At 37.7% G+C, this 23011-nt stretch overlaps 2 protein-coding genes across 2 annotated transcripts; both read right to left on the bottom strand.

Moving 5' to 3' along the window:
• Positions 1-7495: 7495 nt before the first annotated feature.
• On the bottom strand, positions 7496-11570 carry LOC113353920. Its single transcript, XM_026597391.1, has 2 exons — positions 11363-11570; positions 7496-8897 (listed from the first exon to the last, which is right to left on the bottom strand). Exons 1-2 carry the CDS (start codon positions 11398-11400, stop codon positions 7748-7750), a joined length of 1188 nt encoding a protein of 395 aa, XP_026453176.1. The 5' UTR covers positions 11401-11570; the 3' UTR covers positions 7496-7747.
• A 449-nt stretch (positions 11571-12019) lies between these two features.
• LOC113349070 (nitrate regulatory gene2 protein-like) lies at positions 12020-15645 on the bottom strand. The gene is made up of 4 exons (XM_026592987.1): positions 14475-15645; positions 13784-13962; positions 13381-13604; positions 12020-13107 (listed from the first exon to the last, which is right to left on the bottom strand). Exons 1-4 carry the CDS (start codon positions 15616-15618, stop codon positions 12336-12338), a joined length of 2319 nt encoding a protein of 772 aa, XP_026448772.1. The 5' UTR covers positions 15619-15645; the 3' UTR covers positions 12020-12335.
• Between the last annotated feature and the right edge of the window lie 7366 nt (positions 15646-23011).

Raw genomic sequence — 23011 nt, 5'->3', positions numbered from 1 at the left:
GAGTGTCGAATTCAGGTCACTAGTGTCATCACCCAACGAATTTATCACTCTATGTATTACATGGATATTGGTTATTGTGTCTCTTCACTTCTTCACGATGAGAGTGTTGAACCCAAAACCCTTATTATTTTGTTCGCGGTAGTAGTAAGGTGAATATGTATGATTTTATACATTGTTTCAAATGAAAAACTCTCGAGCAGAAATCTGATACTTGATTTAAAGTAAAAAATGCAACACGACGCATCTTGCTCACTTCATGTACTTTTGACGTTTTTATCATTATTACAGTTGAGTTGAGAAAAATTACGGTGTTCATAAAAAAAAAATTAGCCCACTCAGACATAAATTCCTGGTTCCGTCGCTGACATTGATTGAAACATAAAATATAACTCTTTGTCGACGGAAAAATGAATGCACTTAGCATGTGCATCAAGCCTTTGAACCCCTAGGCAACCCTAGTGGACGAGTTATAGTCTCGTGAGTGTTTACATAGAGATCTACCCACAAAACCTACACTAAAACCATCAATCTTCATTGGAGGAATCTCAGTCATCTCCGGCCTGCGTGAAGTCCGAGGCATACTCCGGGATTTTGGAGACCATGAATTCATAGCTTGCAGCGAATGCGAATGCTTCCCCCTTTTCCTCCAAGTACCGCACTTTGACAACTTCATGCTACAAAAACAAAACACAAACTTAATTTATTAGTGGTGTTTAGTAGGAAGATCAAACAACATGGATCACGTAAAATAAACCACAAAAACACTTAAAATTGTTCAATGGACAAGTTGAAGTTGGTAGCGTTGAAAATCCGTGGTTGGAGAGATAAATAAGCAAGTATCGCATTTTCGACGACTAGGTGCCTATCATGGACTTGTTGAATACTTCTTCCATTAGGATTCCCAAACTCTTGCCTAAATTTGTTGTGTGCCCTAGCCCAAAAGGTTACGGCATCCACCCTTACGGAGGACTGATGTCTAACTCGAATTTCCGCGTACCAAGATTTGGTGATTGTCAAATCTTCATTTAAATCAAATGATGCCACCGTTGTATGTAGAGAGTTATTGGGTGAGTTAGATAGAGTGTATGATGATATGAGCTTAGGAGATTATGTGCAAATAGTTGTGTGTTGTTTTGTAGAGAGAAGTGGTGTATTTGTAGGATGGTGCCCAAATTTGGCCGTTATGGTAGTTAATCAATGCAATTGTACTTGCAAAAATTTGAATTTTGAATTCGCCGGCGAGGTTTTTGTTTCCCCAATATGCCGACTAAGTTTGGCCGGCAGGGTCGAAATTTTGTTACCATGCCGACCTTATGATGATTTTAGGCATCAAGATTTCATTTTCTTCTGTATAACCGCCGGAAAAGCATTTGGTCACTAGCGTGCCGGCTATGATATAGTCGGCAGGTCATATTTTATAACCATGCCGACCTTATGATGATTTTAGGCATCAGGAGTTCATTTTCTTCTGTATAACCGTCGGAAAGGTATTTGGTCATTAGCGTGCCGGTTATCGTATAGTCAGAAAAATCGTGATTTATAACCATGCCGACCTTATTATGCTTTTAGGCATCAGGAGAAGGTATTTTCTGCAACACATAGTTGGCAAGGTCGATAAAATTATACCTTGTCGGCTGTAAAACAACCGGCTAGGTATTAATATGCTTACCTTGTCGACCCTAGTAACTACACCATTTCCGCTGTCAGGGCCGGCAGTCTGACAATTCACAACCTTTCCGGCCCTGGTTTATTCGGCAATGTAACTTTACAAAAGCATGTCGGCGAAAGTATTGAAACTTTACATAGCTAAACAAACCATTCATTCAACAACTAGAAATCCAACATTTTTTGTCCAAAATACGAAAACATGTCCCATAAACCTTAAATAAAAACATTTGTCCAACCATTAACCTTAACATTTGTCTACCACAACATAAAGAAATAAACTAGAGACTGCATTCATTCACCACCACGACCACGACCACGGCCCCGTTTAGCATTATCACGAGCACCACCACTACCACTACTATCATCACCACGGGAACGAGCCCTCTTTTTGTCAGCATTCATCTTGGCTTGTGCTTCCCTCCTGGATTTTTCTTCCCTCTTTACTTCAGCATCAGCTTGCTTGAACAATTCATAGGCATCCTCATTGTCAACAATTCTAGCATAGTCAATGTGCTTGCTTCGCTCTTCAATCGACAAAGGCCCTCATCTGTCTCTCGCGCAACACAACACCTTCACAAAGGTCTTCAAATGCTCCTTCTATTTTCAATTAAACAACAAACAATTAATAAAATGATTCGATAACGTAATCTTAAAATAGTAAGTGCAACCCCAAAAATATTTACAAAGAACTTAAGACTTGTTGTTGGGTCTTTCGATGTCATCTTCCTCATACGATCCAATTCTTCAGCAGTCGGTTCCCTAATCACAATAGGACGAGCCCAACCCAAGTACCACGTCATGTATTTCTCATTAGCTTCATGACCTTCGGTCACCTCGTCCAAAAGACTCGTATCGACTTTACGACCACGTCTTCCGTTCCAATGTTCTAGAACTGGCGGTGGAGCGTAAGCGACATCAATAGTTTTTTGGGACGTGCTGCAGTCATCCCTTAACACTTGAAAGAACGGCTCAGCATCGAAATGAGGTTCTTCTTGGATGTATAACCCAATTGCCGCATTACCCGATGTGGATCGTACATTCAAAATCCATGGGAGAACAACAAGGGTTCGTAGTATAATGCAACATCATCTCTCCTTTGGATTGAACCTTGATTTCTAGCATCTCGATACGGATCAAATATTACCTCATCCGCAGTCAATTTGTCCAAGGCGATTAGGATTTTGATAAGATGTTGCCGCATTTCCTTATCCTGACCACCCTTAAAACTGTATCTTTGCCCTCTTGGCTTATCAATCGCAACATTCTCACTCACTTTGATGTAGGAGTTGGCTTTCACCAAAGTAGGGAAGTGCTCATATATCCAAACCTATGCAAACACAAAGTTTAGTAAGAATCTTCTTACGATAATTTTGAAAACATAAATGATTTAGACAATAAAATTACCTGGAAGAGACATATATTTCCGTTAACTTGCGCAGTGAGTGCCCTTGAACCCTTTGTCAACTCATTGTTCAAGAAGGCGACCGCCGCAGTACCCCAAGAATACTCATGCATCTTATTTAAGGGATCCAATATATACCTGACATCGATAAAGCTTCCGGAACTGTCGGGGAAGATACATTTTCCCAGGACGTAGAGCAAATAAGCTGACGCGGTAGCATTGATTCGCACCAAGTCCACCCTTCCTTCCTCATCATTTATTTTCTTGGTCCCAGATAATGTGTCCCTCAACTTCTTCAGATTAAACTTCTTGCTTAGATGACCATTCTTCATCACAAGCATTGACTCCGTCTCAATCTGATCCCAACCGAACAATTTCTTGGTCAATTTGAAGATGTTCTCCCAAGAAATGCCATTATCGAAGCCCTCACTGATTGCTTTTCCCTCAACCTCGAGGCCTAGAATTTGATGAGCATCATCGGGAGTTAATCGCCATCTCACCTAATGGGAATAACATTGTATCAGTATCTTCATAGAACCTCTCACAGAATGCAGATACGGTAGCTCTATCATGCTCAATATTCGAACTCTCCACCGCAGGCCACAACCCGGAGTTCTTGACAATCGCTTTCACCTCGTCAAATTCATCGTCAAGATTCCAATTCTTAGTCACTGAACATGAAGCTTGGCGCCTCATGATATGGATGGCATGCTTGTGATCCTAAATACCAAAAAAATACAAAATGAAAAAAAAATACAAACACTTGACGCAAATTTAATATAGATACACTTGAATAAAAAATAAAGACGAATTGAGATTACTTACGATAGTATTATGGATTTGACATGCCCATGAGTCTTTGTATCCAAAAAGCACATCTCCACCATCTTATGAGGTTCCCTTTGGAGGATCACCTGGTTTTATTCTAACCTTCAAGTGAGGGGGAGGCATGTGGGAATCAGCTGGTTTAGTGATAACCCTCTTCTTCTTTCCGGTTTCAGTTGAAGTTGAAGCTTGGGTTTGTTGAACGTTAGCTTGAGTTTGTTCTCCATCTCCTCCTTCTTCTTATTCTTGTTCCACTGCCTCTTCAACAATTTCATCTTCGATATCCTTATCTTTATCTCCATTACCATCATCATCAACATCATCATTACCTCCTCCAACAGGTGGCATGTCTTGATCACCATCATCATCATCATTGTTACCTCCTCCAGCAGCCGGAGTTTTTTCATCAACATCATCATCATCACCTCTTCTACCAGATGGAATTGATTGGTCTTCATCTGGAGTTTCATCCGAATCACTTGGTTCCGATGGTGGTTGAGAATCATTCCGTACACGGATCTTGAGCGTCCCCGGCTCAACAAGTTCCCCTCGATGTGTTGCAGCCAAGAGTTTTTCACCAACACTAGGAGGTCTTGAAGGAGGAGTAACAGTTTTATTCTTTCCCTTTTGCGACCTAAACAAGAACAATTTAAAAAAAAAAATCAACAGTCGGCAGGGTCGACAAATATAACCTTGCTGGCGACACAAAAGTCGGAAGAGTCGGTATCTAAACTACATGCCAGCTAAAGTACAGTCGGCGGGGTCTTATTCCAATAACCTTCCGACTTATAACAACTTGAACACGGGATTTTCAACATCAATAGTCGGCAGGCTCTATAATCAAAACAATACCAGCTAACATAAAGCCGGCAGGGTGGTATTCAAATACCATTCCGACTTTCAAAATTCATGGCATCAGGAGATAATAAAAAATTGAAATACCGCCCGCAGGGTAAAAATTTATAACCCACCGGCTAAAAAAAATAAACTGACGTCGGCAGGGTCTTAGGTTGAATAACTTGCCGACCCTGTAACTAGCAGTTACAGATACTAAACAGCCGGCAAGATCTTCAACCTAAGAGCTTGCCGACTAAACCTAGCTATGAAATTTCGGCAAGGTCGTGGAACAAACACCTTGCCGGCTAAATAACTGCAGATTCACAATTTTGATTTTTCTGACCTAATTTAATATGCAAACATGAAATTGAAGTACTGGAGTGAGTTTAACTAGGCCCTTACTTTCTCAATCGCGTCATTTCTCCTTTTTCAGCGGCGTTGATTTCTTCTTCTTCACTACTTTTTTCTTCTCTTTTTGTTGAACTAATTTTGCAATTCCGGGGTTAAATTCATTGCGCTTTCTATTTGTTTGTTTCATCTTACTAGTCCTCGGCGGTAGTGCCTCCATTTTTAAAGATTAATCGGAATTTTCAAATTGACGATTACGACGAATTAATCGACGAGATTTGATGGTGGTGTGATGGAGAGTCGATATGGTTATGGAGGAGAAGAAGGAAGATGAAATGAAAAGAATAAAATTGATTTAGGGTAATTAGAATTATAAAGGGTAAGGGTAGTATTGTAACTTCACCCATATTTGACGTCCCCTTAGTAAGGGCACTATGTCCATATAAATCTGGGTATACCCCAATCTCGCCAATCAGAGAAAACAATAGATTACTTTCTTATTTATAAAAGTCATTCTTAAATTTATGTTTTCCGTCTACTTTTTGATTTTATTTATTCAAAAAATATTTTTATATCTACCCACAAGAAGAGTAAAAGTGCTTCTGATTCCCATGAAATAGAAATGGCTTACGGAAGTCAGAAATTATAAAAATAATTATTTCACAAAAAATTAGTAATACTTTTTAATTTCTAAATGTTATTCTGAAATATACATTTTCCATCTACTTTTTGACTTTTCAACTTAATTTAGTCAAAAATTACTTTTAAAGTGACCGAGTTTGAAACACTCTCCGAGAACGATTTAAGAAAAAGATTTTGCGAAGTACGAAACTTATAGTTTTGAACAATAAGAAGAACTTAAAAAAAAACATAAGTTCTTCTGAATATGTAATATACATGTTTGAACGAAGTTTAATACAATATATTCATCAAGGTGAAAAGATATTGATGATCAATAATCTTTCTTCTTCATTTCTTGGATCCTAAATAGTTAGCTGTACAATAATCAACCAAGTATTTTCCTTCCGGACACCGTTGACATGTCAACAAATCGAGCCGTCAAGAGTCTTGAGACACTGTCGGCTTCTTCATCCGAACAATAAAAAGACCCGTTATCAAAGTTCTTCGAGTAACTAGATGGATCATATGAGGCTCGAGTTGAACAAGTAGAAGAACCAAATACCTTCTTTTTCTCCTTGATTATTCTTCTCAGTAGCACTCTCCACTTTGGCGTACTTGATAACGAACGATGGTTCAGCTTATTATAGTTAAACGTCACTGTAGCCAAATCATCCCCGACTGCCATCAAAAACGTATTTTGGCCTGAACTGATGTTTCTACAACCGAATAGTGATTGGCATAAAAGAAAACCAGTACCCATTATGGCAAGGCAAAGAGAGCTAGATTTTTGAATGCCAATTTTACAACAAAAGTTGTTTATCTCCCTCTTTCACAAACACTAGAATGCAAATGCAAGAATGAAGTGGTTATTGATGTGGTAGTTGTATGGTACATTGTTAGTTTATAGCTCTATATATATAGAAGTTCACAATAAGGGTTCTTGGGATTAGCATTCGGCATTGGAGTTATCCTTACTTCAACTCACTTTTGTGCAGTGAACCTCTTTGTATATTTTGGAAAGCATTAATGTAGTGCATGAATAAGATTTTCATTGGATTCGACATTATAATCTCGACATTTGAGCGGCTATTCTTGTCTTCTTAAGGTTAATAAAACTAGCTATTGCCGACCCTATCTATGTAGCTAAGGTCATTTCTAAGCAACCCCAACCTCCGAGCTTATCTGTTACGTAAAGGAGAGAGCTGAAATCTTGGGCTTCTACGCATATCAGATTTTCAGGCATAACATGTTCCAAAAACCTGGCAAATGGCTCCTGGTACAACTTAAGGACGTGGATTGCATAATCTGAATATGTGCATCCACACACAAAAGAGGCGAGCACGACAGTGATATCATATTTGGATACCAGAAGCAGAATCAATAAATTTATTTTTTTTGCTTCTAGAAATTATTTTTACTTCCAGAAGTTAAAAAGCAATTTCTGGGATGATATCCAAACGCGCTACACCCATCAAGTGAAAATTATATGAAAAGGAACCTTTAGTTTTTGTAACTTTGATTTACATGTCCTTAGCAAGAGTCAGTTGGATCTAACCAAGATCCCTGAGCAGTGATGCAAATTAGGCTCGTTTGTCTAGTTTGGTCACCTGATGTGGATAATTATTTAAAAAAAAATCTAGCTAGGAGTCACGTGTGAAACTGATTAGTACCGTAGTTAACATTATCCAAGAGTACAGATTTATGTCTACCCAAAATGTTCAACTATTTGCCTACACCGACCCCTTCACTGAAGGATCAATGTACGGAGGAATTGGAACATTTTGCCTACAATTAAAAATGTGCTCAACCTAGAACACAAACACGTTAATACTTGTTAATGATTCTAATAATTTCAACACTAATCATGATTTAATTTAATAAATCTGGAAAACTAAGATATACAACAAAAAACAAAATATATCAGAAGTATGAAGGGCCGGGTGCACAACACATGCACCATCTCTTTATTTGAGGTTGAACCTGACAGAGCTTAACAACAGAGCTGGAGAATCCAGGACCTTCTGGATAAACGCAGCTATTGATCCTTCAGTTGCATATAGGCTCTTCAGCGAACCTACAGTTTCGAGTGTCATGACCTTGCCCACTACAGGTTTTACAAACTCTTGGCCTTTTATATCCTACAGAAGTATCTATCCCACTCCTCGATTGGTAGGTCTCGCTAGTAACCTCTGTTGCTTTGTCCTTTCCTTTCCGAACCCTCTTTGTGCCTTTTTCTTGAGAGATGGGCGGGAGTATTACAGCATCAGCTATAATAATATCAGCAGGTTTCTCAGCCTTCTCATTTACAGCAGTGTCTAATTGCTTAATCTTTTCAAATGCCTGGTCAAGAATATCCATCACAACTTTGTATCCATCCTCTGATCGACCTGCTAAATATGCCAATTGTGTTGATCGTCGACAGAGATGACTAATCCGCATGGCTTCTGTTCCAACAAGTCGGTCATGCATAAGAAATTCGTTAGGAAGATCAGCTTCATCCCGGTTTGCATCTTTCATCCACTTTGTCATTATGGAGTGAGGCATATACTTGTTAGATCCCATAAGAACCCTCTTGGTCGGAGTGACCATAACATGGTTGTGATCATCAGTGAAATCATTGACCACCCAGTCATCTGAATCTCTATCCCAAATGATTCGCATCATAGCCTTGCAGTTTGTTCTCATTGTTGACCTAGCCTTCTTGGTTTTACCCTCATCATCTACACTACATTTTTTCTTATGCAGTCCTTCACAAGAACAGGTGAATAGGACTCTTGTTACTCTACGTCCACGCTGAGCTTTATATGTTGACCTTCTACGTATTATGAAGCCGTTTTCCCTACCGTAGTCTTGGTAACTAACTTCTGCCTCTCGTATAGAAGAAAAAATCATACCTACATATGGTCTTTTGGGTTTGGTACCACTACTTGGGAAGGGAACAATATGGCCTTCAGCCTCATTAATCTTTTCTATGCTCTCCACAGGCCTGCTTCCATTGTCTTCATTACCTCTATTCTCGACATTTCCAGATGTGGTATTTTCTATATCTTCATCTGCAGTATTTTCAGTGCTGTCATCTGCCTTACTTTCAGTGCTGTCAGCTGCCTTATTTTCAATGTTTTCAGCAGTTGTCTCGCCAATGTCTTCTGTCATATCAGTTTCTGTGTTTTGAACAGCCGTCATGTGAGCCAGAAACCTACAATACAAGAGATGAGCAATTCCGGGAAATCAGGTTTCCATGTGATCTAACCAAAATAAATATTTTGCTCACAAAAGTTTCTATCTCATATTTTGCATCAATTAGTGAACTTCAGTCAACTTCAAAGAGATACATCTGGATTTTAGCAATAAAACATTTACTCGCCAAACGTCCTAATATTAGCAATCAAAATATCTTTTCGGACCAGTTATGCCGATTGCTGAAAAGTCTATGCAACTAATAATTCTCTAGAGCAGCAATAAACAGGAAATGTAAGCTAACTTAATATTTTGAAGTCACCTGAACAACAAGACAAGCAAATACGACATGAAGTACTTCTAAATAATCAACCTTCCTCATTGCATGAGATGAACATATGCAGCAGTAGAAGACTGGGCCAAAATGCACTCACGGAGTTGAATGAGTCGACTATTCAAAGTTCTAAGGTTTCGAAGACTGTGAAACACTTACTACCCTGTACTTTGAAATACCGCCCAAATACCTTTTTTTTATAACTGCCTTATGCTTACAAGCTAACTTCGTCATTATTACTGTACAGGTTCCCTTAGCTTAAAATTTTTACTCACAGAGGTTAGTTACTGTCTGTAGAAATCACATAATCAAGCGGTCAATAAAATAGTGGCAAAAACACTGCTCAAGCTATGGTATGGCTTGGCTTTAATTAAGGCGACCCGATCTATTCCTAAATAAGAAATATCATTTCGCCAAGAGATAGTAAACAGAGATTTATCATCTCAAAACTTTTGATTGCCAGTTTGCAGACCACAAATATATCCTATTAATATTGAGGCAAATTAGCAATGACACAAAATCTAATTTGAGTAAATTTTTACCAAGAAGATTTAGACATCTTAGAACTTACAAATATAGTATTCTAAGCTAATTGCAGCACAGCCAAATGTCATAGAATATCAAAATTGGTTCACTAGAGCAGTTCACTAATATGGCATGTTAAGCAGGCTTCAGCAATAGTTGCTTTATTAAAGAACTGGATAAAGACTCTGTCATATAGATGTTAAGAATGATTTACTGAGCTAATACAGCTGCTATTGTTTCTCAATTATGTCTGAGATCCGTTTTTAAAAACCTAGTTCTCTCATACCTTGCGGCTTTCCTCGGGCATGAAAGCTAGTGCGTATGTGATTTATTCTGTAACCTACAACAAATAAATGGTCTAAAGAAAGCTTTCTTTGGTCACTCACAACCTTCCATGGGTATTGGAGAAAATACTCAACAATGAAAATGCACAAGTAAATATGATGTAAATGGTACTTCCAGTTTTCTGGCTCCCCAAAGTTTACAATCTAAGCCTGAAAAAGGCATTGTGTTTGTACTTGCAATGGAATCATAAAGGCTAATGCCTGAACTTTATTTGTCGTGAAGTTGCAACAGAGTGTCTTCAACAATCATATGAAGTCACCCCAAAGAAAGCTATGGTGCATATGGAAGTGGTAGATTCCATTGTCAATAAGCTATTCAGAGATAGTCTACCCAACACCAAGTGCCCCTTTGAGGTAAAGCTCAGAAAACAAGTGTGAACACTTGATTTCAAAAACCGACTGTTGAGAAAATCGTATATTTATTTTCAGCGTAACTTATTGGTTGAGGAGTTGAGCACTAAACTAGTAAAATAACAAAGAACGTTGAGACAGAACAGAGAACGGAGAAGCTTTAGTCATTTCTTACAAATACGGTTTGAACCTGAATTAAGTATGCTACTAAAGTTCGGGGGTTTTGTAGACTCTCAAAGCAGCATTCTACTTAAGGACCTCCAGATGACCTTTTACTCCGCGCATGTACATTACTCATCAGAGCATTGATGGCCAGAACAGCATAATCTATTGACTTCATAACAATGACTAGTTTCTCTAAAAGTCTGATAAATTATAACTATTTGGCTTTTCTAGTCATTACTAGACTAGTCTCCGGGTAGAGAAAGAGAGAGACCTAAGTAAAAGAACCCTTAACCGGTAACCCAAATCCAACTCCAAGCTTAAATTTCCAACCTTTCATACTAAGAACCGATTCAATACTGTGTTGTGTACCTAAACATGTAACAGCTCATGAGTTGGAAAACTCGACAGTAAGCTTACAACATAACAACACCAAACCGGGGAGATCAAACCAACAAAACATATCGAATTAGCTTGTTTAAATCGGAGCCCAACCATCAATCATCTAAACCATCAAACTGCCCTTCACTTTCTAAATCAGTCTACGGCATTCTGTGAGGTAAAACCCAAATTCTAAATGAACAAATTCAAAAGTTCGCATTTTTTACCATAATTAGAAGTATTTTAAACCCAAAATTATAAAAATAAATAAAATGCTCATCAAGAAAACAAATACAATACAATTGTGAGATAAAATCCTACTTCCAACCTTAGACCCCTTCCTTTTTCTTAATATGAATATCCAAAATTTAATGAAAAAGGACATACCTTTTTTTAGCTGATATCTTTGCTGGTGAAGAATACATAAAAATAAACCCTAATTGTTGATTGAATCCTATAAATCAAGAGATCTTTCACTGTTGCAGATTAACAGCAACAGCAGCAGCTTCTTATGGAGAGAGCGGGAAAAAGTTCCCGCTGAAGATACAAAGATGTTAATCGGTCGAGAAATGCAACAAAGAGGAGATGAAGAAGAAGAAATTGGGGTTTTATTCTTACAAAGAGTTTACACTGATCTATAATAACACCGTTTTCGGATGATCTAACGGCTTGCTTTTCTTCAGATAATTTAACGGTTTGTATTTCTCGTAGGGGTATTCCTGCAAGTGATGCGTCATGTTAATCCATAATTGTGGCTTACACCTGATCTGCATGGATCTGACTCGCGATTTGAGCCGAGTCAGATGTCAGATTGTTTTTCTTTCCAATTTTGCTCATTTTCGGTTCTACAAAAAAAATATTAAAATTTTGTGCCCTTCAATGGAAAATTTTCTTCTAATGCTTGAGTTAACCTCTAACCAAAACGATATACACACCTTGGTCATGTTTCATCTCTTCAAAATGTTTACAGCGTATTTGTTTTTCGCTAACTCGGAGTATATGATTCGGTCCCCGACTCCGGCACAAATTTACTTAAGTTATTAGTTCATCAAAAATTCTTCCAAAGAAGAGAAAATAAACCTGGCCTTCCTGTACATTAACCTAAATTCATCGCAATCATCAAAATCATACTGCACACACTCACTGTCAATTAGACTACAATTATACAAATTTACAAACATCAATCACACACAGACACCGCTTGCACGTTCTTACCAAACAAACCGAAAATTACTTGACAGGAATCTACAAATTTTCTTATACACCACATACAAAAACAACTTCCATACATGCATATTTTAACCAAGAGGCCAAATACCAGCTGCTATTGGGGTTCAGCAATCTCTGACACTCAGTAAAATCAGGTGCGTTGAGGGTTCTTTTGTGAGTGAGCAATCGACTGCAATTTCTGGTACATCAGAGCAGTTGCATTAGTGAAATTCGACATTGCCTGGAAAAGCTCAGGCAAGTGAGTCTTCATGCTCACTGTTGACTTGTCCCTCACCTGCTTGCATTGTTTTCGATAAGCAGCCTCCTCCTCTTCTAACCTGTTTTTCACAAGCTCCACCTGAATCTTCCTAGCTGTAATCGAGTCCTTGTGATTTGCATCTTCAGGTCTCTCTATATCTTTGTTCCTATTGTACCAATCCTCGAATGCCCGGGTTTTCCGAAATAATTCCCTACGGGTATCTTCACAAGTCATCCTCAGTTTTATTTCATCTTTTTGATGCATCACTATGTTTTTCATGACGTGAGCGAAACTAGATATCGCACTTCTGCCTAGCTCATCTGGAATCTTCTCTAGGTATTCTTGCCAAGCAAGCAGGAGAGACTGGACTGGCGGACGACCCTTAGGTGGAGATGAAACTTGCTCTTTCAAGCTGCTGTCTACAGGGATGAGATTCAGTTTCAACCAGCTGTTCAAGGCTTTGACAAATGCTTTCTTATGGCTCATGACCGCTTTCAATTGTACATACCAGTCTTCCACGACATCATGGAGCTGCACGGTACATTGATGGTGTTTATCGGAGGTTTCTAAAGGGGCATTGGAGGTATCAAGGAATTTCACGTCTGTGACAATCTTCAACTGAATTCTGTGATGTTGATTCATGGTTTCCCACATTTTCGCCATCCTGGAAGAGTTGCAAAAAGATTAGGTTGCACGGTTTAAATGCAAATGGCAACAAGGAACACGCCATAATCACTACCAAAGACCTAGAGATTTTGCAGCATTATATATATGAAAGCAACAAATCAAAACATCCTACATGAGAAAGCTTGCATGGGCAGCAAATTTGTACACTGGAATGCGACTAAATGATAGATGACAAAATTCATACACTATCACAAGAAACATCGCTAAGTTCCTATGTTGAGGAATCTACAACTTCTGTAAGGAAACTTACCCATCAACAAGGGATACGAGCTTTGGATATAAGTGTTCGTCGCGCAAAGTGTCTATCTCTGATACAGTCGAATCCAAGGATTGCATGTCGATTATATATCTTGTATGAAGATGACTTACTGCTGCTTTTGTTTTCTCTAACGACAAATCACTTGTGTTACGGCTCTTCTGTCTATTTAGCAAAGCAACCTTTTTTTGATAGTCAAATTTCATTACTTCTCCTACCTGTCCAGCATAAAAGGAATTATCGTAAACTCCAAACACAAGGAAGTACTTAGCCGTCCTATTTTATTCATGCTACTATATTTTTGTGTCACGGGAAAACTAACATACAAAATTCACCTAATTAAATTGTGAAAGATTGAACTAAGAAGTTACACAAGGACTTCCACCAATGGGCATACCTTTATTTCATCATATAGCTTCTTTTCCCACGCCAAAATTTTATCCAACACACTTGCCAGAGTTTTATCTGTCTCATCCTCATCTTTTTCATCTTTTTCATCATTTGCATATTGTGAACCCCGAAAAGACTTGTTCCAAGTAATAACCTGCATAACCCTTTTGGAATGATCTATGTGCCCTGTACCATAAGAGTAACAAACCATAAATATCTGTTGGAAATGGCTTGCCTAGAGCAAAACTATTATGACAAGAGTATGTGAAAGGAACCACAAATTTATCAAACGGACTTAACTATTTTTCTAGTTATGAATCATCAATCACTTATTGAAGAGGCTTTTTGTTTTTCACTTAGAAAATTTAGTTTGGAAACATATCCTAATCTCCTCTCCTATTTAGACCATATTTCCTAACAGCTTATGATATTTTAAATCTGCAAGCTTCCTCCAAATTATTACAAGAAGTTTTCCATGGTTCAACACTGGCTGTTAGAGTGGGTACTCTGACGAAGAGGCGTTATGTTACCAGTGCTACTGACCTACAACTATGGACGCCTATGATAGCCAAGCAATGTAAAGTCGGTTAATAAAATATATAAGCCTAAAACTGAAATATCTAAAATACCAAGAGATGGGAGCTCAATCCCGGATTTGACCATCTACATTTAAGACTTCGAGAACATGTCAAAATTACCTCGATTATCAGCATAATTAGAGTGGAAGTGCAATCGATTCGCTTCCAGCATCTTTGAGACCTCAGCAGCACTTTGAGAGGCACTAAGAAAATGGTTATCGAGTTCCTTTAGTAAATCCATCATATTAAGCACTTTCCCACTTCTATTGCCCTCTACATCCATAGAACTTGAGTGTACATATTGCTTAGTCTTTTTCACTGGTTTCACTTCAATTTCCTTCTCAGCTGGTACTTGAACCTCAATTGTACTGCTACTAGTACTAGCATTTCCAGCATCACTACTACTACTATCAACACGAATTTCATTCGATTTCTTGAACCCATTATCATAATTACTTCTACCATCTCTACTATCATCTTTAAATGACTGAATTTCATCAACTTCACTTAAAGAAGACATGGGCATATCTTGAATAGGAGCAAAAAGATAGTCCATTACCGAAGTTGTATTACTCGATTCCGGTGGTGGAGGGACTGGGTTTCTCGACGGTTCCCGGGGACGAGGTGGTGGTTCTTCTTCAACTTCTTCATTAACAATCTTCCGGCTTCGTCTACGATGAGAAAGACCGTTCCTATCATCATCATCTTCATCCTCTACATCAATTTCTTCTTCCTCAATTGTATCACTGGTAGTGGGTTTCAGGTCAGGTTTAGGGATTGAAAATTCAGGCATAGTTGCAGCTCTTTGAAGGGGTTTTGGTGGACCGAAATTGGGCAACGGGGGTGGTGGCGGTGGAAGAATATCACGAGGGGCTGCCGGTAAAGCAGATGAAGATGGAAGTAAAGTATCACGGTGAAAAGCATCAACTTCACCTTCACCATAATCACTTAGAGCAGCACCAGTATGCCTGAGAGAGACGATATATGCAGAGTGTGTTGCAGCGAAGTAGTTCCGATTCTTGACAGCTTCTTTGAGGAATTGTTTTCTTTCTTTACAACGGGTTACTGCTTCTTCGTTTTCTATTTTTGATTGTGCACAACCCATGGTGGCGGTGGTGGTGGTGGCGGAGAGGAGATGATTGGGGCGGCGTAGACTTGAAATTATCAGGAATTTGGTTTTTTTTGGGCGGTGTAAAATTGAAATTATTATGAATTTGGTGTTTCTGGGTGAGTGGAGAAATGATTTTTGTGTACCTAACTGCATTATTGGAGTAGCAGGATATTAGACGTAACTCCTCCTCCGTGGATTTACCGAAAAGAGTAAAGGGAGGAATTTGACTTTTGGCTGCCACTTGTGCTTTTTCTAAAAGTAATTTTAGGTTTTTGCTCTCAGGTGATTTTGAATTCCACGGTTGTGAGTGTTTTTTATGTTTTCTTGCTGCTGTTTACTTCCGCGGAATGTAAAGCTTTTACCAGCCTCCCAGGTGGTTGTTGGATCGATTAGCCTTATTGGACATGTTTTCATCATTTTGCAAATGTCATTGTAATACATTGCACATGGCAAAAATGTTAGAATCCAGGAAAAGTTTCATCATTCCTAAGTCGGAAAGTCAGAAGTCAAACAATATGCGCAGAATTGTATCTATACGCGCTATAGCCAAACAATACATCAGAAGTAGTTTTGCGACTTATAGAAGTCGAAAGTAAGAAATCAGTTTGGGTGTCGAATTTCAAAACGACATCAAGAGTCGAAAATGTAACTTTTGGTGAAGCAAAATTGTTTGGTTCTGACTTCTACGTTTGAATTCTACTTCTGGAAAAGCAGAAGTCATAATCATATTTGTATCTAAACGCGCTATTAGGGTTTTGGGCATATGGCAATAAACTTCTGCACATACCACCGGTCACGGACAAGAGAGGTAGAAATTTTTCACCATCTCGTTTAAAATTATATCTCCTTTTTGGAGACAGTTTAGATATCTTCTTTTGAAGAGAAGTAAACGGTTCACTATAGATAAAACTAAGTCATCAGCTAAACCTCACAATCGTGCTCCTTTTAGAAAAAAAGATACTGACGATAATCATGACGAGGATATGCCACAGTGCTTCAAGTGTAAAGGTTTTGGTCATTTTTCAAATGAGTGTCCAAATCGTAGAAAGTACACTGGAAACATAGGTGTTGCTGCAACTCTTGATGAAATGTCTGACAATCATGATTCTAATGAAGATGAAGAATCAAATGTTGCACTCTTTTGTGAAAATACTGATATTGATAATTGTAGCAATACGTTACTACAAAACAGAGGGCTTTTAGTGACGGTTTCTAAACCGTCACAAATAACAGAAAACCATCACAAATAACAAAAAGACCGTCACAAAAACTCATTTATGACGGGCGACAACCCGTCGTTACTACTGGGGTCACAAAAGTTTTTGTGACGGTTTGAGATCATTTGTGTCGTTTGGTCAACCGTCACGAATAATTATTCTATTTGTGACGTCTAGTCAAGCCGTCATAAATTGTTTTCTTGCCTCCATCGGTAAACGGTTATTGTTCTCCGGTGCCGTATTTTAGATTCTCACAATTACAGAAATTCTCAGAAATCTTAATCCATTCACATAAAAATTAAAAAGCTTTTCAAAACTCGCATCATTCACACTGAAACAAAAACTTATACCATTCATAACAAATTTTTACATTGTTGCACCATAGAAACTTACATATCTGACAGTAAGATGTTTAACTGTTTAAAAAACACGAATCTGGGAAACAGAACAACACCCAGAGAATTAAAAAACCTGGTAACTAAGATTATCAATATCCAAAATACTTGTGTAAAGTTTGGAACATGATAAGAACACACCTGATGGCATGAAAACAAAAAATAAAATAAAAGAACAAAAGATGGACCATCTGTGTAGCTAGTGGTTCTTGTCTAAGTTCCATGATGACATTCATTTATCATCCCGGGACTCTGCTTCTCCCTTCTTCATCAGGACCTGGTCCAGATACTTGTTATACCAGGATACAATGCAAAAAGTAGCATGTTAGCACTTATTAAATTATCTTCATGTCATTGAAATCTAATGAAAAAGAAGAACAAACAGAAGTTTATCAATACGAATCCAAGGATGCACGGACACATGTTATCTGCAGAGTTTACACATTCAGCTCCAGCTTGCAATGAATCTAAGATAAGGAAGTGAAAGAATCTAAGATAAGGAACCTTACTATGACATAAATAACATAGAAATTGTATTTATTCGTCCTTTATGGATGACCTAGCCGAGTAAAAAATACACAATATCCAAAATGAGAAGATTCCGAGTAATTTTCACATGACAAAGCAATAAAATGCACTTGATGTTTAGTCACACGTCACCTGATAGCATGCACCTTCTTTTTCCAAAGATCCAGTGCAATTGACAGCCTCACCACCCTGCTGCATCCAAACACAATTACACAATTACCAACTCCAAAATCCCTGATAGCATATCAAAAACCCCATTATCATCAAATAATGAAAAAAAATTTTCTACAACCATCTCATAAAACACGTACGAAAACAATCCAATGTATTTACAGATCAGATTCTAGGAACTTCACTGGTGGGATTGGTTTCGCCAGGATTGGATTTGATCAGAAGCTGCCTGCCATCGAGATGGGTTATGGAAAACTAGAAGCCACATAGAGCCTCAGTCAAGCTCAGTGAATGTTCAACATAGAGATCATCAAACTTCCGTTTGAACTTAGGGTGCCCCTTCTTTTGCAACACCATAACAATATCTCCTGTAATTGTATCAGGATGCAATAATGAACATGGGTACTATTAGTTACTTTCAAGACAAAACAAATTTCAAAAGGGACATCGTAGGTAACGTAAAGATTCTGTCACCAAGAAAAAGAAAGCAACTTTTTGTTCTATTCCCACTTACATAAGAAACTTAAACAATCTTGGAGGATAATATGGATTTCTCTTTTCCCATGGGAAATTCTTCTTATGTTTGCAGGTTCCACCATGTGTCTAGCAGCCTGCACAGCTGTGATGTATGAACCTTCCTCCAGGTTGACATGTGCTTATTGTACTCTCAAAGGTCATGAGTTATCAAAATGTTTCAAGTATAAACATAAGATAAGATATGTCAACTAACTTAAACGAAGAGCAAATCGATTAGCTAACAAGCTAAAACTTGTTCAGAAATCGACTGAGGTATGTAATCCTATCTCTTCTCCAAATAAGTTAGTTTCCAAAGATGTTTCTATACCATTAGAAAAAAGGTTTCGGTCTGAATAGTCTGGGTAACAGAGAAATAGAATTCCATTCAAGAAAAGTATGGTGGACAGATCATTGTTCACCCCAACACAACGTAATTGTGTTGGTTAAGCGTCTTGTCTCATGTGTCTTGTTTAAAAGAGACAAGAGTTGGCACTTCACATGTTTTAAAAAGAAAAAAAAATGTGTTTTTATTTTGATTTTGAACTGTTTTGGAATTCTTCCATCCCTTTTTATCTAATTGATTTTGAAAAGATTTTTATGTTATATCAATAAAAAATAGGGGTATTATAGATAATTCTGCCTTCTTTAGGGTGTGAGTTGTGCATACGTGAATACTTTTAGTGTATAAAGGTTTTGTAACCCTACATTCCTTTTTCCTTCTCTAAACTTTTATCACAAGTTTGCTTGTTGAGCTTATTCTGTGAATTCTCTTCACAAACCCATATGGTTATGGAGACTCCAAGCATCATGACTTCTGATGGAAAAGATGTTAATATGATTGTTAAGCCACAAATCATGAAAAAAAAAGACATTTCTCCTTTACACTAAAATCTGAAAAGAAAAAGGAGGAATGTGAGAAAACCAAGGGTTGTCCCTTCAAATCTTCAGAAATTCTCTGGTGTTCTTGAAAAATTGAAGGAATTAAGAAAGGAAGTGCAGCAAATAAAGGCTTTTGTGTTTAGGACTCCCTAAGTTTTCTTAGTGAGCATTTACGATTAAATTAATCATGGGTTCACTTGTGGTTAATTTAATTGAGTATTTTGGATACAAAATTCATGATTAATGAGATTTGTTAATGTCCAAAGAAATCCTTCTTTTCTCGTAAAAGTAAGGTCTCTCTTGTTATTCCTTTTGTAATGACATTTTATGGGGGGGGGGGGGGGGGGGATGCTTAATTGAACTTGTGCTTAATTGCCAAATCTTTGTGGGGAGTGCGGCTGTGGAATATTATAGGGGTTATCTTGTATCTTTATAAACTCCTTGATGAATGCATTTAGTTTCGGCTATATGATTGCATCTAAACAAGTTGATATGTGCTTCTCTTTTGGTCATGAGTATTTCTATGGAAATTTCATTAGTATCCGACTAATTTTCGTACCTTTGCCAATTTTGTTGACAAAAATGGGGAGAATTAATGTGTAGTTCACACTACAAATACATATGGTTTACGGATCATTATGTAAGAGGGAGTGGTTTTCATGTGAGATGAAGTATTGACTAAGGGGGAGTGATACATATCACCATAGAATTGTTGTCGAAGTTGTGATACAATTGAACTTTGAAGTTGTGTAATAATACTATGACATTGTATAACAATGATTGAGAGCTACTGTTTTCTCATTGTTATATCTACGGATCTTCAACAACAATGATGTGGAATTAAACACATTTGGAATCATTGGAGTACTTGGAAGTGACGAAGATTTCGATTAATGTTGAAGAACCAAGGAGATCAAGCATTTGGATGAGAAGCTACAAAGTTTATTTATTTTGTATTCCATATGTATTGATAGTTTTGTCAGCAAAATTGACAAAGGGGGAGATTGTTAGAGCACTGCTCGGTGGAACTCGCAAGCGTTGCTATCTCAAGCTTGTTTTTCAAGTTTAGTTTCCAAAACTATAAGTCTTGATTTCTAGTCTACTTATAGCTAAGTCTCGGATTAGGATAGTAAGTGTAGTTGAGCTTTAGACTCCATGACGTTCATCGAATGAAGACGAAGAATTACTCAAGGGAACTTGTGGAACTTCATCAAAAAAATGTATGTGGAGACTTGAACTTATCTATCACTCAAAAGTCTATCTATTCTATCTCCTATTTTGAGACAAAAGTCGTATTGCTATATAGACTTCAATTGTACATATTTGTTATTTCGAGCTGAGTTTAACTCACTTATCTATTTCTCGAAATATATGTTGGTAAGCTTTCACTTTAACCAAATTCATCTTTACTCTTGACGAAAGTCATGATTGATTATTTCAATAATTTGAAAATCTCTTTGATGTTAATAGTTTGTGGATAACAACTATTGACATCCTCTACGAAAGTTTCAATGATTGAAATGAGAGTTTAGAACAAGTAACCATGTTTGTATATAAGCATAGTCTGTATTCATATTTGTGTATAAATCCAAAACCGGGAACCTAAGTATGTGTACCCGTACGCGTACTGGTTGGTTGTTGAAAGTCCGGAATATAAGTCTGCGTACCCGGACGCGTACTGGCGGAAGTTTGGGTTCCGTGAATTTCTGCTGGAGTTTGGAATGTGAATTGGTATGCGTACCCGTACGCGTACTGGCGTAACCAAACTCGGTCCGGCTAATTAGGTAGGCGTACCCGTTTGCATACTTAAGTAGGTTACTTTCTAAAATCGGTTTGTTCATGAACTAAAACACTTATATAATAAGGAATGCAATCTTTTGCAAAACCTTGGATATGATGTTTATGAATTGATTCGAGTGAATCAAAATCGATTTTGCTTCAATTGTGTCTGTATACTTCTATGAGATCTAAGCAATTAAACAACTCTCTAACTAGTTTCATTTGAGTCATTTAAACTAGTTATGGTGAATATGAATAAGATTGATATGAAAGTGCTCATATGGCTAACCATTGTTAAGTATTGTTGAACCGACTAAGTATACGCGTTTAGGTACGGTTTCCCAAACCTAAATGAAGTTACATTTCATTTGTGTATAACAAGCTAAGTTCGATCTAACGGTTGAAAGATATTAGCTTGAATCTAATCAGGTTTTCATCTAACAGTGAATATTGAATGCTTTGTTACCAAGGTAACTTAGATTGCAAACCCTGATTTGAAGACTATATGAAGGGAAACTCTAGCAACTGGGAAACCTAATCCCCGCACCTCCTGTGTGATACTAGTTTCATAAGCTAGAGTCGATTCTCCTTTAACCTTAGGTTTTTCACGAAACCTTGTAGGTTAACGACTTAAAAGACTTCATTGGGATTGTGAAACCAGACCCAACTATTTTCTCTATAGTTGCATGATCTAATCTTACTGTTTTCTATCGTGATTGAGTACAATCGTAAGATTGGTTTGAGATTTATATCTCCGATAGGCAAGATTGAAAAGTAGTCACAAACACCTTTGTCTCATCATTTGTGATAACACAATATCTTGTTTCGTAAGTCGATTAAGATTAATGTGAGGTGATTTATATTTCTAGGCTGTTCTTCGGGAATATAAGTCTGGTATATCAATTGGTTCCTGTTCACCTTCATTATCAAAAGACGGAAAAAAAACTCATAGATTTATTTGTGGGAGACAGATTTATCTATTCAATAGACTTTTCAGTGTGAGACAAATTTGCTTATCAAGTATTCGACTTTGGGTCGTAGCAACTCTTAGTTGTGGGTGAAATCAGCTAATGGAATCAAGTGCGCATAATCCGGCGTGGTTCTTGAGGCGTAAGGAATGCGGCTGTACCTTGATCAGTGTGAGATTGATTAGGGATCAACTACATTCCAGACCAAAGTTAACTTGTTGTAAGCTAGAGTCTGTAGCGGCTTAATACAGTGTGGTGCTCAAATCTGGACTAGGTCCTGGGGGTTTTCTACATTTGCGGTTTCCTCGTTAACAAAACTTCTGATGTATGTGTAATTTCTGTTCCGCATTATATTTTGTTATATAATTGAAATATCACAGACTATGTGTTGAATCGATCAATTGATAAATCCAACCTTTGGTTGTTGATTGAAATTGATTGATCCTTGAACATTGGTCTTTGGTACCGTTCAAGTTATTTCTCTTGTATTCAATCAGTCTCGCAAATTCTTACTTGTTTGATTGTGGGTTGAATCGAGAAATTGAGATATAACTCTTTGATATACTTTTTCTTAGGATTGAGTCTGACTGTCTAGTTGATTCTCTAGAAAGTATATTGGAGTTAGTCCATACAGATTGCTAAGCGAAATATTGGGTGAGGTTGTTAGACCCCTGTTTTTTCAGTTTGTGACTACTTTTTATCTTGCCTATCGGAGATTAGATCTAGAGCAAATCTTAGAGAAAATGGTACTCAATCACGATCGAAAACAGCAAGATCAGAACACACAACTACAAAGAAAATAGTCGGGTCTGGCTTCACAATCCCAATGAAGTCTTCAAATCGTTAACCTACAGGGTTTTGGAAAAACCTAAGGTTAAAGGAGAATCGACTCTAGTCGCAAATAGTATCACAGAGGAGGAGTGGGGATTAGGTTTCCCAGTTGCTAGAGTTCTCATTTATATAGTCTTCAAATCAGGGTTTGTAATCAATGTTACCTTGGTAACAAAGCACTCAATATTCGTCGTTAGATGAAAACCTGATTAGACTCAAGATAATATCTTTCAACCGTTAGATCGAACTTAGCTTGTTACAC

The sequence above is a fragment of the Papaver somniferum genome, chromosome 2 (genome assembly GCF_003573695.1).
Source record: "Papaver somniferum cultivar HN1 chromosome 2, ASM357369v1, whole genome shotgun sequence".
Taxonomy (NCBI): domain Eukaryota; kingdom Viridiplantae; phylum Streptophyta; class Magnoliopsida; order Ranunculales; family Papaveraceae; genus Papaver; species Papaver somniferum.
The sequence above is the reverse complement of the archived record's forward strand: the minus strand, read 5'-3'. Positions and strand labels throughout refer to the sequence as shown.

What these genes read in the sequence shown, in the direction of transcription:
- LOC113349070 (XM_026592987.1), bottom strand. Translation starts at nt 15,618, where the DNA reads ATGCAGTTAGGTACACAAAAATCATTTCTCCACTCACCCAGAAACACC. An exon ending in TAATTATGCTGATAATCGAG is followed by an intron (nt 13,963 to 14,474) that starts GTAATTTTGACA and finishes CTTATGGTACAG; the next exon opens with GGCACATAGATCATTCCAAA. An exon ending in CTCGTATCCCTTGTTGATGG is followed by an intron (nt 13,108 to 13,380) that starts GTAAGTTTCCTT and finishes CAACTCTTCCAG; the next exon opens with GATGGCGAAAATGTGGGAAA.
- LOC113353920 (XM_026597391.1), bottom strand. Translation starts at nt 11,400, where the DNA reads ATGTATTCTTCACCAGCAAAGATATCAGCTAAAAAAAG. An exon ending in AAGATATCAGCTAAAAAAAG is followed by an intron (nt 8,898 to 11,362) that starts GTATGTCCTTTT and finishes CTTGTATTGTAG; the next exon opens with GTTTCTGGCTCACATGACGG.